General features: G+C 43.1%; 1 protein-coding gene across 5 annotated transcripts in view; it reads left to right on the top strand.

Moving 5' to 3' along the window:
• The window catches only part of KCNT1 (potassium sodium-activated channel subfamily T member 1), a 203,350-nt gene extending 188,727 nt beyond the window's left edge, over positions 1-14,623 (top strand). For all 5 annotated transcript variants that reach the window (XM_075835093.1, XM_075835094.1, XM_075835096.1 and 2 more), the window contains 2 exons: positions 7,879-7,963; positions 8,602-14,623. In XM_075835093.1, the coding sequence (XP_075691208.1) occupies positions 7,879-7,963; positions 8,602-8,725 (209 nt within the window). In that variant the 3' untranslated portion in view covers positions 8,726-14,623. The remainder of the gene's footprint in view (positions 1-7,878; positions 7,964-8,601) is intronic.
• Positions 14,624-15,684: the final 1,061 nt, after the last annotated feature.

The following is a 15,684-nucleotide window of genomic DNA, read 5'->3' on the forward strand; positions in this document are numbered from 1 at the left end:
TCCGGCTCATGTGTGACCAGCTGACTGGTGTCGTGCATGAGCCGGGGGATTGCAGCGCACGCAATAGGTGCTCACCGGCCATTAGGTGTTTAATTAGAATAACGAATGTGACCCCTGATGATGCGCTCTGTAAACTGGGGGTGCAGAAACGCGTGGGGACCCAACTCTTGGCATATGTGACCAGGGCATTATATCATAATAAACCAGAAGGGGGAGCGACACGTTGGCACTAGAGCTGCACATAGGTGTGTGATGCCCGCTCTGCACCCCTCTCACTGGTCACTCTGCTTACGCCTGTTCAGTATTTTGGTTATTTAGCCCGTGTTTTAGTGTTTTGACTCTTCCTTTTTTAATCGTTCATACAGGCAGTGATACTAAATGAATTCAATGAGAACGAAAACCTTCTATATCTTGCTGCAATAGTCAGTTGTATAGTGTAATAGACGTTCACGTAAAGTGTGAATATAGACAAGCGCAAATGTATTCTTCCAGGATATATATATTGGTTTGTTTTTTTCCAACAGGAATAGTTACGTTTTTTTCATTCTATATAATGTACATATTTATTTGTCTCTGGTTGCTTGGATTTATTTCTGTCTCCCTTTAGCACCACCTCAATTTTGTCTTTATTTTCTACCATCGGGGTGGAACTTCCTTTGAACATAGTTGTTGCTCCTTTACAGAAGCGTGTGAGGTCCGTCGTCTTTTCTAAATTTATTCCAACAGGAAGTCTCTGCTGGAATCCAATACAACTAAAAACTACTGAAAGGAACCCGCACCTCCGAGAAGACCAGTGGTCGAGTTGTCTGACTGCCATTTTTAGGGAGGCCGCTGATGTCCGGCATTATGGGTTATTGTAGTGAATAGCGCTACCTGCTGGAGTGATTTGTTATGTACTCGCGAATCTGACCCCCTTTCAAGGACTTATTGCGCTTGCTCGACACTGCTAGAAGTGTTTTGAAAATCATCTTCAAAACCTGCACAGCAATGTAAGGGTCAAATGGCATGATGTCCAGTATGGATATGCAGGTTGTCTAGTTTAGGAAATTATCCATTATAGAATACTGTATTAGGGAATATGCCCCATTCAGCCATATCAAAGAGGTTCTCCAACAGTGGAGGACCCGGCCCCTGTGCATTACATGGACAGCCTATTTCTTTCAATGGGAACTGTGTAATGCTTCATTTACCCTGTGGTGGCGCTGCAGGAAAATGTAACATTTGGTTCCCCTACAAATTACAACTGCTCTCTAAAGCAGGGGTCTCAAACTCGGCCGGGTAAGTGGGCCGCATATAGAAAAAATGGGAAGTTGACGGGCCGCATTACTTTCAAATTTGATACTGCCTCTGTGGATGCTGCCGCAGTGCCCTCTGTGGATGCTGCCGCAGTGCCCTCTGTGGATGCTGCTGCAGAGCCCTCTGTAGATCATGCAACACACCCCTAGATGCTGCCACAGTGCCCTCTGTACATGCTGCCGTAGAGTCCTCTGTAGATCATGCAACACACCCCTAGATGCTGCCACAGTGCCCTCCGTACATGCTGCCACAGTGCCCTCCGTACATGCTGCCACAGTGCCCTCCGCACATGCTGCCACAGTGATGTCAGGGGCTTGCCCAGAGCTGGAGTCCCGGAGCAGAGCCGCTTCAGGCACTCTGCCTGGGATTCCATCTCTGCTCCTGACATCAATGTCCATATATGGACAGAGATGTCGGGCAACCCCAGAGCTGGAGTCCCGGGCAGAGCACTAGTAGGCTCTTCCTGGGACTCCAGCTGTGCTCCTGCTGACATCACTGGGACTCCTGCTCTGGGGAAGCTCCTGACATGAGCTCCTGACATCATTGTCGATGTATGGACAGCGTTGTCAGAGGCTTCCCCAGAGTCCCGGAGCAGAGCCGATAATAGCGCTCTGCCCGGGACTCTGCTCTGGGGAAGACCCTGACACACTGTCCATATATGGGCAGCGATGTCAGGGAATTCCACAGAGTCCCGGAGCAGAGCCTGTACTAGCGCTCTGCCCGGGACTCCGGCTCTGGGGAAGCCCCAGACATCGCTGTTCATATGTGGACAGCGATGTCAGGGAATTCCACAGGGTCCCGGAGCAGAGCCGATACCTCCGCTCTGGGCAAGACCCTGACACACTGTCCATATATGGGCAGCAATGTCAGGGAATTCCACAGAGTCCCGGAGCAGAGCCTGTACTAGCGCTCTGCCCGGGACTCCGGCTCTGGGGAAGCTCCAGACATCGCTGTTCATATGTGGACAGCGATGTCAGGGAATTCCACAGAGTCCTGGAGCAGAGCCGATACAAGCGCTCTGCCCGGTCTCCGCTCTGGGCAAGACCCTGACACACTGTCCATATATGGACAGTTATGTCAGGGAATTCCGCAGCGTCCCGGAGCAGAGCCGATACTAGCGCTCTGCCCGGGACTCCGGCTCTGGGGAAGCCCCAGACATCGCTGTTCATATGTGGACAGCGATGTCAGGGAATTCCAGGGTCTTGGAGCAGAGCCGATACTAGCAGCCCTGTGTCCCGCGGGCCACAGATGACAGCCCATGGGGCCGCCCGCGGGCCGCGTGCTTGAGACCCGTGCTCTAAAGGATAACTTGTGAACAATGTTCTCTTAAGGGGACCCTTCTAACAAAAAGATTAACCAAAGCGGACAACCCCTTAGGGTAAGGAGACCGAGTGTAAACACTGCAGATTTTCTGGAATGGATTTTATTGCAGCACAGAAGGTGCAGAGTGGATGTGATACGAACAAATATCATCCACGCGTTACGGAAATAATCTGCCGATAAACTGTTCATAAATTGACCAGCGGTGCGTTTTTTTTTTAATCTGCAGCAGAATCGCTGCTCTTCTATTTTGCCCATTGAATACAAATTGGGAGGTAAAACCTGCAACAAATAGGCAAATGATTTTTGCAGTGAACTTGCAACTTTTCTGCCTCAAAAATCGCAAATCTGAAAAAAAAAATATTTTTATGTAAAAATAAGAAGTTTATACTTACCCTGGGCCTTGTCATAGCGACGCAAGCCTCTGTTTTGAGTGCAGCCTGGGATGACGTTCCATCCCATTGACTGCTGCAGCGGTTACATGGCCGACAGAGTCATCCCAGACGGCCAGGCTGCATTTAAAACAGAGGCTTGCGTCGCTATGACAAGGCCCAGGGTAAGTATAAACTTCTTATTTTTTTCCGCCTGATTCCACAATTTGGTGCGTATCCGCCCTGTGTGTCCTTGCCCTTAAAGTTGGCTCACATGGTAGTGAAGGTGGAAAAGATCTAAATAGGGACAGTGTTGGTTGTCGGTCGGCTCCATGAAGATTAGCTGGTAGTTTTGGTCTCTGAATGAACTGCAATATCAGGGTAATTGCCATATTAATGTCTCCAATATTGCAGCATGTTTACTCCGCTGTAGTCCCACATTAGAATTGTTAGAGGTCGCAGTCATTGTAGAGGCAAGAACAAGATCCCATATTTACGCTGCACCCTCTTAAATGGCTGCAGTCCTATTATTTACAGGACTGACGCATAATTCACTGTAATGAATGAAAATTGGGTCCTAGGGCTGGGAACCTAGACAGGAGGCTTTTACAGGAAGAAGCCCGCTGGATATATAGGCTGAACTCCCTCAGCCCCAATGGTCTAAATCAGGGGTCAGGAACCTTTTTGGCTAAGAGAGCCGTAAACGCCACATATTTTGAAATATAATTCCGCGAGAGCCGTACAATATGTTTAAAGGGCCATTGACAGATCAATCGCTCCAATGTTCACTTAGTACAGCAAGGAATGCTCCTCCCTGCTGTATAAAGCCACAACTGGACTGAAACAATGGTAATTAGCAGTAAAAAAATTAAATAAATAACTTACATTGTGAGCTTGCGATGCATGACATCAGTCCAGCAGTCTGGCTTCTTCTTTTTCCTGCGCATGACTGGAAGCTGGCATTCTTCCCACCTGATGTTGAGAGAATGCCAGCTTTGAGGCATTCGCAGAAGAAAGAAGCTGGAATGTTGGACATGTCACACAACGCATTGTCAGTTATGTCAATTATCTATTTTATTATTTTACAGCGAATTATTGTTTAGGTCCAGCGGTGGCTTAGTGCAGCAGAGAGGAACACTCCTTTGTGTACTAAGTGACCGCTGGAGCAATTGTATCCGTCAGTGTCATGTTCATCGCGCCAACACTGAAGAATGAAGTACAATTTTCAGTGCTTCATTCCTCAGTGTGAATAGGAGCCTAAGTGTGCCAAAAATCTAGTTTCTCTGAGAATAAGTCAGTCTTATATTACTGTCACCCAAAAACGTGGGGTGTCTTAGAAAACACCTGGTGGAAGCGGTGGGCTTCTAACAGTAGAGGACCACCACTAATGTCACAGTCCCATCACTGCTATCCGCTGCCTGTATACCGCTGCCTGGAATAGTGGAGGCTGCAGCGCTGGCTGTGATAGGATTGTGCAAGATGTCACATCCTATCACCTCCACCGCAATCCTGGAAAGCACCGGGGTGTCACTGCCTTAAGTGCTGTATACAGGCATCAGTTAGCGGTGATTGGCCTGTGACACTATTAGGCTGCTTTCACACTGCAGATTTTTTTTTTAAATATGCGCTGATTTTATCTGCTATCCATAGAAGTCTATGGAGACTTGCGGATTCTGCATCCATGCCACAGTTGCAGAATCTGCTGCGATTCAACCTATTGCAGTGTCCTATATTTGGCGGAACTCCCATAGACTTCTACGGGGCTGCAGATTGCATTCCCGTAAATATAAATAAGCATCAGCATAATGCAGTGAAATCTGCATAGAGAAAATTTTGATTACGGCAGATGTTATCTGCCGCTGATTCAGCGACAGATAAAATCTGTTCTACAGTGTGAACATAGCCATTTCCCCAAATAAAACCTCTCCCTCAGGACTCCCCTGGAATTAAAGGACTTCTGCCACCTATATTTCATGCTTGGGGCTTTTAAATCATCTCTTGGGGGTATAAGAAACTGATTTAAAGCCCCCCAAGAGTGAACTAGCAGCGATCGGTACCTGCCGAATATGTAGTTATATTCGTTGTGCTCTGCAGCTCCGACTACCGGGTTGATCCCTGCATCTTACGTCACGCTGCTCCCTCTCTCTCCATAGAGGTAAATGGAATCTGCTGGCAGCGTATGCGCACCAGTGGCAGCACGACGTAAGATGCACGGTTCAACGCGGAAGTAAGAGCTGCGGAGCACAACGAATATAAATGGAGGGGGTTATGAAGCTCATGTCTGCGAGCCAGATACGGCCATCAAAAGAGCCATATCTGGCTCGCGAGCCATAGGTTCCCGACCCCTGGTCTAAATGAAGGTTTCACCTTTATGGCCTTCTTATAGAAATATAGAAATATGCCTATTTACAGAGATATACTTTTACAGCATGATATCGCTGTCAGATTGACAGTTTACAATACACTAATTCTGAATCATAATGAATTGCTGACGTATAACCATTTATACTATATAGTGCTTATCAAGCATTTACAGTGTCACCGTCTTGATGTCACTAATATGACAGACAACCTAAGTTTTTATTCCTGCTCTCTCCGTACCTCTGCCCGCTATTTCTATTGACATATGTGCTCTGTCTATGCCCATTGATAACTCCTATATGGTGGTGAATAGCTGCATTTACGTCCTCCTTTTATTGATGCTATAGCCCTCTTGTTTCCAATCCTATTGATTGCTTTGCCCTGTCATAATACAGTCCCTCACTATCTTCCTCACTTATGATATGAATGGAAGATCTCGGCAGTATTACAATCACCGGCCTTGACTACTATACGCATGCGCGTTATGCATGCGTTGATTGGACCTTGATTCACGGCATCTCATTGGCTATGCATGGTGTCATTCACCTTACATGCAGGGCACCCGCGATATGACAATCATTTATTTGGAACTATACACGCGTGCGCGCGACACGCGTGTTGATTGGACGCAGGTCTAGCGTCTGATTGGTTTTCTGACCATGTCATTCATGCAGCATGGAGGCTCGTCGTATGGGACTGTGTGATTGGCGGTAGATGGAGATGATGCTATTGCACGTAATGAGCACTAGTCTATATGAGGAGCAGGAAGTCGAACGCGCGCTCATTAGCCCCGAATTATCCCCCGAGGACGCTGCTTGTGCAGCGAAACATGTCGGGGGGGCTTTCGCCATTTTAACATTCACTGACGGTCCAGTGATCCCTTCTACTAGTGTGGGACTGTGTTCTTGTTACGGCAGTCTGCAGCTGCCGAATCAGTCTCTCACACAGTGCACAGCGATGTGCTGCATACATTTGTTCTACTCTCTGTGACTCACACTGGCCGTCTTTTGAACACAATTTTAACTCTTGCTTGTCTGTTGTTTGTCTCCATTTGATACATTAATAAAAGTTACATTTTAACTGATACTATTCCTATGGTGGTTGGGAAATTGGGACTCTGTGCCTAGGCACTCTATTCTTTATAATTCACTGTAATGGCTCAGAACTAAACCACAGTCAGCTGAATAGTCGCTGAGCTGTTTCCATAACTCCCGACCATGTAATCAGTAAGAGGCCGGGAGGCAGCGTGAGCACAAAAAAGGTAGAATGGCGTTTAGGGGGCCCCGTTCTAGAGATAGGTGGGGGTTCCAGAGGTGGGACCCGTGTCTATCTGACATTTATGACATCCTGTGGATATGTCATAAATGTCCTTCATGGGAAGCCCCTTTCCGCTTATTGCTTTGTGGCGATGCTCAGCCTTCCGTTGTGCAGCAGATCTCACCCAGTACAGCAGCTCGGAGCAAACAATCGCTGTGAGTGGCAGATTCCAGCAAACAATAACTTTTTCTTCTTCCAATCCCTATTAATCTGAACATATACTGTGGCAGTGCTGCACCCCGCTATAGTCGCCCGCTCTCCTGTCAGGCAGATACACCGCTATACGCTGTGGAATACCCGCACCCGCGCTGGAGCAGCAGCAAACCTGCAACATGTGGTGGCATCTCCCCCCTTTCTAAAGCATTTCTTCTCGTTCATCAAACCTTTAAGCCGCTTTTCTTTATAGATTTTAATTGATGACCTATTTTCATTTATGATTATTATGCTCATTAGAAATGTTCTACTTTTCTGATAATACATGGAAAGTCAAAAACTATTTATTCAACCCTGGCTGTTTTATGACCATTAAAGCGTCCCTCCAGTCCCCACAAAAAACAAAAAAAAGTCAAAAAGTATTGGCAACTTACCTGGTGTCTATCCCGTTGGTTCTTCGGTCTTAGTTGCATCGTTCTCGATCCATCATGGCCGCCGCTGTCTCAGACTTGCACAAGGAGCGCAATGGTCCATCGCTTCTGACACTTCAGAGGGCAGTGATGGGGGAGGAGGGGGCGTGATGGATCGAGGAAGAGGCAACGGAGACCGAGGAACCAATGGGATGGACACTAAGTAAGTTCCAATCAATTCTACTATTGTGAAGTTGTTTTTTGTGTGTGGCCTGGAGGGTTGCTTTAAGTGGTTGTCAGATTTTAGCAAATGTTTTTCTTTCTGTACTGAAATGTTTTACAATTTTCTAATATACCTTCTATATCAATTCCTTGCAGTTTTCAAGATCTCTGCTTCCTGTCATTCAATAGTAACCTTCATTGTTAACTTCCAGTGAATAAACATCTGTCCTGATCATGTGATGGACACACAGGTGCACGGCTCGTTACAAGACACCGCTCCGATTACTGTACCGAGCCATACACCTGTGTGAGCTTCACTGGCTGAGCATTATGGGAAATGTCATTTAATAATAATAGCGATGTAGTAAAGATAAAATACAACTTGCCGTGATGAAAACCAATGACCCTATAACCGTCTCCTCTTACAGATGAGATGAACGATCACCAGAACACGTTGTCTTACGTCCTCATCAATCCCCCGCCTGACACGCGACTGGAACTTAATGACATCGTGTAAGTATTACAAATATGAAGGCATTGCAAGTCCCAGCACTACATCTGCTGCCATAAGGCCCCCTGCACACTATGCGGATTACACGCAGATTTTCCTGTGGCAAATCCGCAGCATAGTACAGGACCAGCAAAGTAGATGAGACTCCAAGTAATCTCATCTGCACGTGACAGAATTTTTCCGCACGGAAATTGACCTGCGGTGCGGATTTTTAAATTAAATCTGCAACATCTCAGTTTCTCTTGCATTTCCGCTTACGAATTGTATCTGACAAGTTTTTAAAACCGCATAAACACGCATTATTAGGATTTTACCTGGGTTTACCTGCAGATTTTCTGCACCAAATTCCCCGTCTACACGTGAGCCTAAAAGTTGTAGAGACGGTCAGTTTTTGTTTTTTTTGTTTGTTTTGTTGCTTCCAAAAATAGTCATAAAATGCAGCATTTGGGTGATTGGGATAATGAAAATGCCCCTAAAAGCTATTATTCCATAGGGTTTCCAGAATAGTTACCCTGTTGTTTATTGCCCCCTAATGCTGTATTTACAACAGGGATCGAGTTGCATCCATATAAAAAAAAAAAACAACACAAAAAGTGATTTAAAACTAGGTTACATTGTAACGTTTGCATTCCCCCTCCAGATATCTCATCAGATCAGACCCTTTAGCTCATGTTGCCAACGACTCCCAAAGCCGAAAAAGCAGCAACAGTTACAAGACAGAACACACGGGAAATCCAGACACCAGGGACGAGACGCAGCTATGAGAACAAGCCCGACTCATGGACTTCTGAAGAGCCGGGCTCAACCCATGAGTCAGATCTGAGCCGGACTTATCAAAGAATGAAGAAAAGACGTGGAGGATTCCCAACCGTCTTCACTGCCAATAAGAAATACAGATCCCCTCTCCCTCCCATCATGCAGCGCGGATTCATGGGAACGTCTGAAAACAGGAGGACAAACAAAAACAATAAAACTAAACATTTTTGTACCATTTCAGTCATGATCAACCACGGGGTTCCTGGTATGTACCAATCCCGCACTGCAGCACCACTACAAAAATGACAATTATTATTTATAACACTTTTCAAAAACGTTTCTAAAAAAGTTGTATCTCCGATGCCCAGATATTCTGTATTAATTGCACTAGACAACTATCACGAGAGGGTCACATTGTGGGATTTGGACCCAGACATCTCATCGAACCTCTAAACGACAAACATTTATCATTGCTGTTCATGGTATTTTATTCTTGGTTGAGAAAAACCAAAAAAATCCTATTTACCTGGAGGGCCTGTGTATGAGGCTGTGTTATAAAGAGCCGCTAAGTAGCAACATGAAGATATATGGGCAGCATTGCTTTACCCACTGTCCGCTAATATACTTGTATGTAAAGGAGAGATACTATTATAATGTCCCGGGCATGTCATACTAACTCATTTGAATAAACCCCACCCATTTCCTCATTAGCCACTCCTACTTTATAAAAAGTCCTGTCCATTTACTATCTATAAAAAAATAAAATTTGGGTAAAATTATTTATGTGGCATATCAAACAACCCCCGGTTTACTATGTTATGCCCATGCTGTGATGCCCAAGTATATACGAGGAGAAGAGCCTTTACAACGGTGCTATGTGCCTTATGCCAGCCAAACATTTGGAGCAACATATCGATATGTGCCCAAAAAAAATCCACCTTCTATTTAAAAATATCTGAAAAGCCCAGAATGCAGGAAAAGTAATAGATAATTGTACTGAAGACATGATCTGAATATTCCCCTATGTATATGTATGGGGGGGAGGGGGAGGTATATATAGAACATGGTGTCCAGCTGCTGGAGAGAATTAGACACCAATATATGATATTCGCTGTTTGTAGAAGCCGACCAGTATTAATAATCACGTACAGCAGAATGTGAAGAAATAAATGAACCCCTTCAGGACCACACGCGTTTAGCCATTTTTACAATGCGTTAGTTTAACGGCTATAATGTTATTATTTGTTGGGCTGGTGACGTCACTTTTGTGATCATGCAGGTTCCTTTTCATATTTTTATACATCATTTTTGCTTTGTTAGCATTTTTCGGCGTATAGTTTAGAAATAATATGCTTTTTATATTTTAACTCATATTTTTTCTGGTAATAATATAGTGTTACCCTAAAATAGACTTTTTATTTGTGATCATCATTGTCTACCCTAAATTTACATGTTTATTTTAGGGTAATTGGGTCAGGGCTAGGTATTATGACCGTGATTGGTAGGGGGAGTGCTATTTTTATGTAAAATTTTTATTTCATGAATTTTTTTATTTTATTTATTTATTATGGCCTTTATTATTTCCCTCAAAGTTAATCTTATTTTTGTTACATTATAAGTTTCCACTGTAACTGGCGCTGCACAGGAGAAATACGCTGTGTTATGGTAACTATGGTCACCGATAGGTCGGTGCTGGGTCTAGTTAGACCAAGAAGCAGCCACCCTACTACCGGCATCGGGACCAGTCACATGATCACCAAGACCAATAGAGGCAGCGGCGCTGCTGCTTCTATTTTATACACAGCACACATTGTGCGGTGTGTACGCGAGTACAGAGAAAACAAAAGTGGTGAAAACTGTTTCTGTCTTCTCTCTAGGGTCCCTGGCACCCGACATTCAGCTTAAACCCACGCTGTATAAGTACAGTGAGCGGTCCTCAACCGGTACACCTCGCAAAACCAACATTATTGTAATTGTCCCAATGCATTTAAAATGAACTTTGCAAGTAGTTACGATAAAAAAAAAAGGTTCTACCATGCGGTGTCTACAGCTCCTATGCAGATTTAGACGTCTCCATGGTAACAGACTACAAGCACACCCTGTGTAGTCAGATCCTGCAGTCATGTATTAACTCCCTTCTCTCTGTCGTCTACGTCTATACGTTCCATAGGTTGTAGTGGGACTACACAGGGTATTTGTTTGATCTGCACCCAGGCAGACACCGACCTGTATAGGAGCTGTAGACACAAAACAATAGCTTTGTAATAAAAACTATTTGCAATTCCCATATTAGATGCATTGGCGCATCCCTTTACATTTCAGGCGCAAATTCCAACTGCATGGGTTAAATTGCACCACTGGGGAGGCAGCAATTAGAAGTCCAAATTTCTTGTTAGGTTATTACTCTACTCAGTGCCTTGACCTGGCCATAGACCTGCCCCAATCCCATTCATGTCCCTTTTTGCTTCAGAAAGAAAAAATCCAATCTCTGTCAGTAGATTATCACTGCTGTCAAGCAAAATCTGTGGCCTCTACAGAAAAGTGTAGAATATTCATGGTCAGGTGTTTTGACGGCACGGAGAATAATTAAACGTAGAATGAAGAAAATTGGTTTCCAAAAAATGTCTGCCTCCAGTTTTGTTTTTTTAAATCCACCGCACCTAAAGAGGTTATCCGGTTGTATCTGACCTGAAAGTGATTCTTCACTTTTGAACACCAGGTCATTTCAAGGTCTGAAATTTGTTGGTGGTTTGAAAAAAGGTTGGTGCTATGAATCCCCCATGTAGACAAAAAGTTAAATAAATAAAAGTCTAGCTGCCTGCAGCCACCACTAGAGGGAGCTTACTGCATACAGATTATTGAGTTCATATACAGTAAGATCACCCTCTAGTGGTAGCTGAAAGCAGCCACAACTATACAATTAACTCTATGGCGGTGTGAATCAGAACTATTAATTTCTAGGATCGTAAAACTCACTTACTCTACTCCATATCAAACACCTTATCCTGAAAAAATGAATTGCACTGAAGATTATGCAATTAGTTATGCTAATGAATTATTATTTTTAGAAACTGCTATTCCTCGTCTTCATAAATTTCAGAAATGTATTTGTAGACAACAACCACCACAAAATAAATCTGTCATCACATCCAGGTTCACAAAAAAAGCCTTTCACCTCTCGTGACACGTTCGTTAATTCGTTAATAAATACTTGTATTACCTGTGAAACAACAATGCAGGATCGTTCCTTAGAACTCGGTTATTCCTCCTGGAAATGTAAGACTAAACTGACAACTGGCATTACCATTCTCTTTATCAATGGGGCATTTGACCACACACTGACAAGCTCCGCATTGATTGGACAGTGTCACAGTGCAGGGACACGCCTCTTTGGCAAAGGGAATGGTTCACCCAGTTTATTTATTCACACATTTCCAGGAGTACTAACAGAGGAACGACAATGCAGAGTTATAAGAAAAGATGCTGTTTAATGGGGAATACAAGTATTTACTAAAACAGACATGTCAGAGGTGGGGACCGTTCCTCTTTAAGAATACAACGCAGATAGAATTATTATTTTTTACCCAAAAAGTTTACACATTTTTATCCAAGTAAGAGATTACAATACCCTTTTCTTTCCAAACCTTTGCATAGTCAGAATACGTGTGAATACACCCTTATGGGAGGACACCTTGCATTGGTAGGACTTTGTACTGTAAGAATTTGCAACAATTGAGCACCACAAAACAAAAAAAATGTAATAAAGATATAATATTCTGCAATCTATTTACTTCTATACATTGTATATATGCAGTTATTATAGAACAGTGAATGGCTAAACTGCAAATACAAGAATAGGCTGTAAAACACCCCAACAACCAATCAGAAGTTTGCTCTACCTTTTGTGTGAGTGTCTGACGGTGACTTCTTGGCAGCAGTTTTGATAAATCAGCTCCTACATATCAGAATATAGAATACATTGTAACACTCTAAGTCCATCATCATTTACTCTAGTTGATCTGAAAGAGAGAAAACGAATTAAATATGGGGGAAAAATATCACATTTAAATGATATTTCAGATCTAGATTTGCATTGTACATTATGTACGAGTATCAGAAATTAACATGCAATGCAAGGGAATATAACATTAGGTTTAATTTGCTAAATAATTCCCTCAATTTTTTACGTTTTAAGTAATTTTATATATAGGATATATTTAACTTTTTATTTTTGTTATTACACCAATGGATCTAAAATTGAAATAACTTTGCAATAGGTTATGATAAAAAAAAAAAGGTCCTATTGTTTTGTATCTACAGCCTCCATGGTCTCCATGGTAACAGACTACAAACAAACCCTATGTAGTCTGGACCTGCAGTCATACTCCTATCTGACCCGCACCTCTTATACCCTCTTCTATCTGTTCCCCAATTCGTTTTTTACTGCAGGATCAGACTACAAAAAGTTTTGTCTGTTACCATGGGGACGCTTAGGTCCCCGTAGGAGCTGTAGACCAAAAAAAGGGACATTTTGAATCAAGACATTTCTCTATTTTATTTACCACATTATTAACTGCATTGTTTATATTTTCTCATTTTGGGTAAAAATAATTTGCTGTCAGATGACTAAAAATAATTGTATTTCTTATTGTTATTATATTCGATTTGTTTAATATACTTTTTTTTTTTTTTTTATATATTTGTCTTTATATTCAGTATTTTTAATGTTTTTTTGTTTCTACAATGCACTCATTTCTTAGTTTACAGATAAAATAAAATGTATTATTGGGTTGGTTACAGATTTAGAAACAATTTTAAATGCAATTCTAAAAAAACATAAAACAACGAGAGTCAATAGCGCTCAAAATTATAATTTACATACAAAGAATAAAAAACAAACATTCAATTCCAGCTTTTGTTAGAAAATGTAAACCGCCATCTGATGTCCTGTAAGGGCAACGCCACATATTATCTGCACTAGATGGGGCCACTGGCACAATATATTATGGTCCACAATTTTAAGGTCAGTTTCACACAGCCTAATACAGGCGGAAATCACGGCCCAACCGCAAGTCTGATGACCAAAAAGAACAGCATCGGCGACCTATAACACGGTCAGTTTGTCATCAGACCCGCGGTCAGGCTGGGATTTGCGCCTGTATTACGCTTGTGTGAAACTGACCTAATTTTTTTGGGGGAGGGAGGGGGGGGCTAGAAATTGAAAGCAAACTTCTAATTTTGCAATTTTTATTTGTTTTTGCGCCTTCTTTTACACTTGACCTTATTGTTATCCTTACCGAGTAAGAGAACAGTTTCAGACGGTTGTAATGCAATGTTTTTATTACGACCGCAATACCTGAACCTCCCCCTACGGTTCTATTGAACGGAGCTTCGACCACCATTGCATCCCATGATCACCTTGGATTGGTCCAGCAGAACCGTGGCTATTGTGGCCATATTACAGCCGCCAAAATATGTCCGTATTATGGCCCTCGGAATCATTTACCCTAAATCAACATTACCCCCCAGAGCATTGGCTGCACGCTAAACCAAATGTACATGACAGTGCGGATATTAGAATGTGATTCTCCAGTTCCGTCTGCTTTGTGGATTGCCTATAACCCATCCAATCATATCCAGCTACAGCCGTCACAAATATATCATTTCATTGCCTGTCCTTCCCACAGAAAAAAAAAAATAGTATTCAATACAGATATCCGAAAATGAAGGAATAATAAAGCATGGATTTTATTTTTGCTTCTGATCTTTTGACAGAATCTATTTTGTGGATTTAGATTTGACATATTGTACGGGATTGGCTTAAAGGTTTTGTACAGTTTTTTCTTAATATCAGTTCTATGTAAAGAGTATTATAATAATAAAGATGCTGCATGCAGCCGTATTAAAGAGTGTCCTGTTCTTTGGGTCGTGCTTGAAATATTCCTGTCATAGGAATTCATTCCTTTATGGGAACACACCAGGTAAAACCAGTCCGATGTTACGCCTAGTGAGGGGGCGGAGCATGACACCGAGATGGATTTTTGTTCTTTGTAACCATGTGTCATGCTCCGCCCCCTCTGGCCCTGCACTAGACATACCACCATGTCAGTTTTACCGTTTTTACATATTGTCTAGTTCGATGTTACTGCTGCAGATAGCAGCTCAGAATACGTAAGGGGCAACAAACCGATTTTCTGTAATGCTGCTGTTGTGCGACGGTCACTTACCTTTTCTGCCCACTATTCAAAAACTCCCTGCCATATGCACACAACATGGCCACAGTGATGCCGTCCTGGCGAGGACACGGATATGATCCCATAACTGCATTATCCATTCCTTGTACTGGTACAGAGCGCAGTCATATTGTTTATATGCAGCAGCGGGCAGAATCTCAGTAGGGAGAATATTTCTAAGACACTGTTCACATCTGTCAGATTGGATGGGAAGAATAGGGCTGCATGTAGTGCTTTTTATCTTGTCTAAATGACAGACACGACGGTGGTATCAGTCATACAACGGATCCAGCACTGCGTCGGTTTTTCCGTTATAAACAGAAACCACGACTCAGATGTGAACAGAGCCTAACTTATTTCTTTAAAGGGTAACACAACTTTTACAATTTTTGACATGTGGATCAGTGGGGGTCCGAGCATTGAGACCCACACCGATCGCTAAAACGAAGCTGCAGAAGTGCTCGGTTGAGTGCTCGGCTGCTTAGTCTGTGATCGTTTTTTCTCAGAAAGCTAAGCAAGCGATGTATGGACTCTCTTTCTATGGAGCTTGTACACCGCTCCAAGGAAAGCCAATCAGAAACGAAGCGGCACAGCGCTCAACCTCTGCTCCAGCTTCGTTTTAGCGATCGGTGAGGGTCTCAGTGCATGGACCCCCACCGATCAAAATTTCTGACATATCACTAGGAAGTGCACGTTAAAAGCTTTTTGTAAGGTTTAGTTATTCTTTAAATCGC

This window comes from Rhinoderma darwinii, chromosome 8, assembly GCF_050947455.1.
Source record: "Rhinoderma darwinii isolate aRhiDar2 chromosome 8, aRhiDar2.hap1, whole genome shotgun sequence".
NCBI classification, from domain to species: Eukaryota; Metazoa; Chordata; class Amphibia; order Anura; family Rhinodermatidae; genus Rhinoderma; species Rhinoderma darwinii.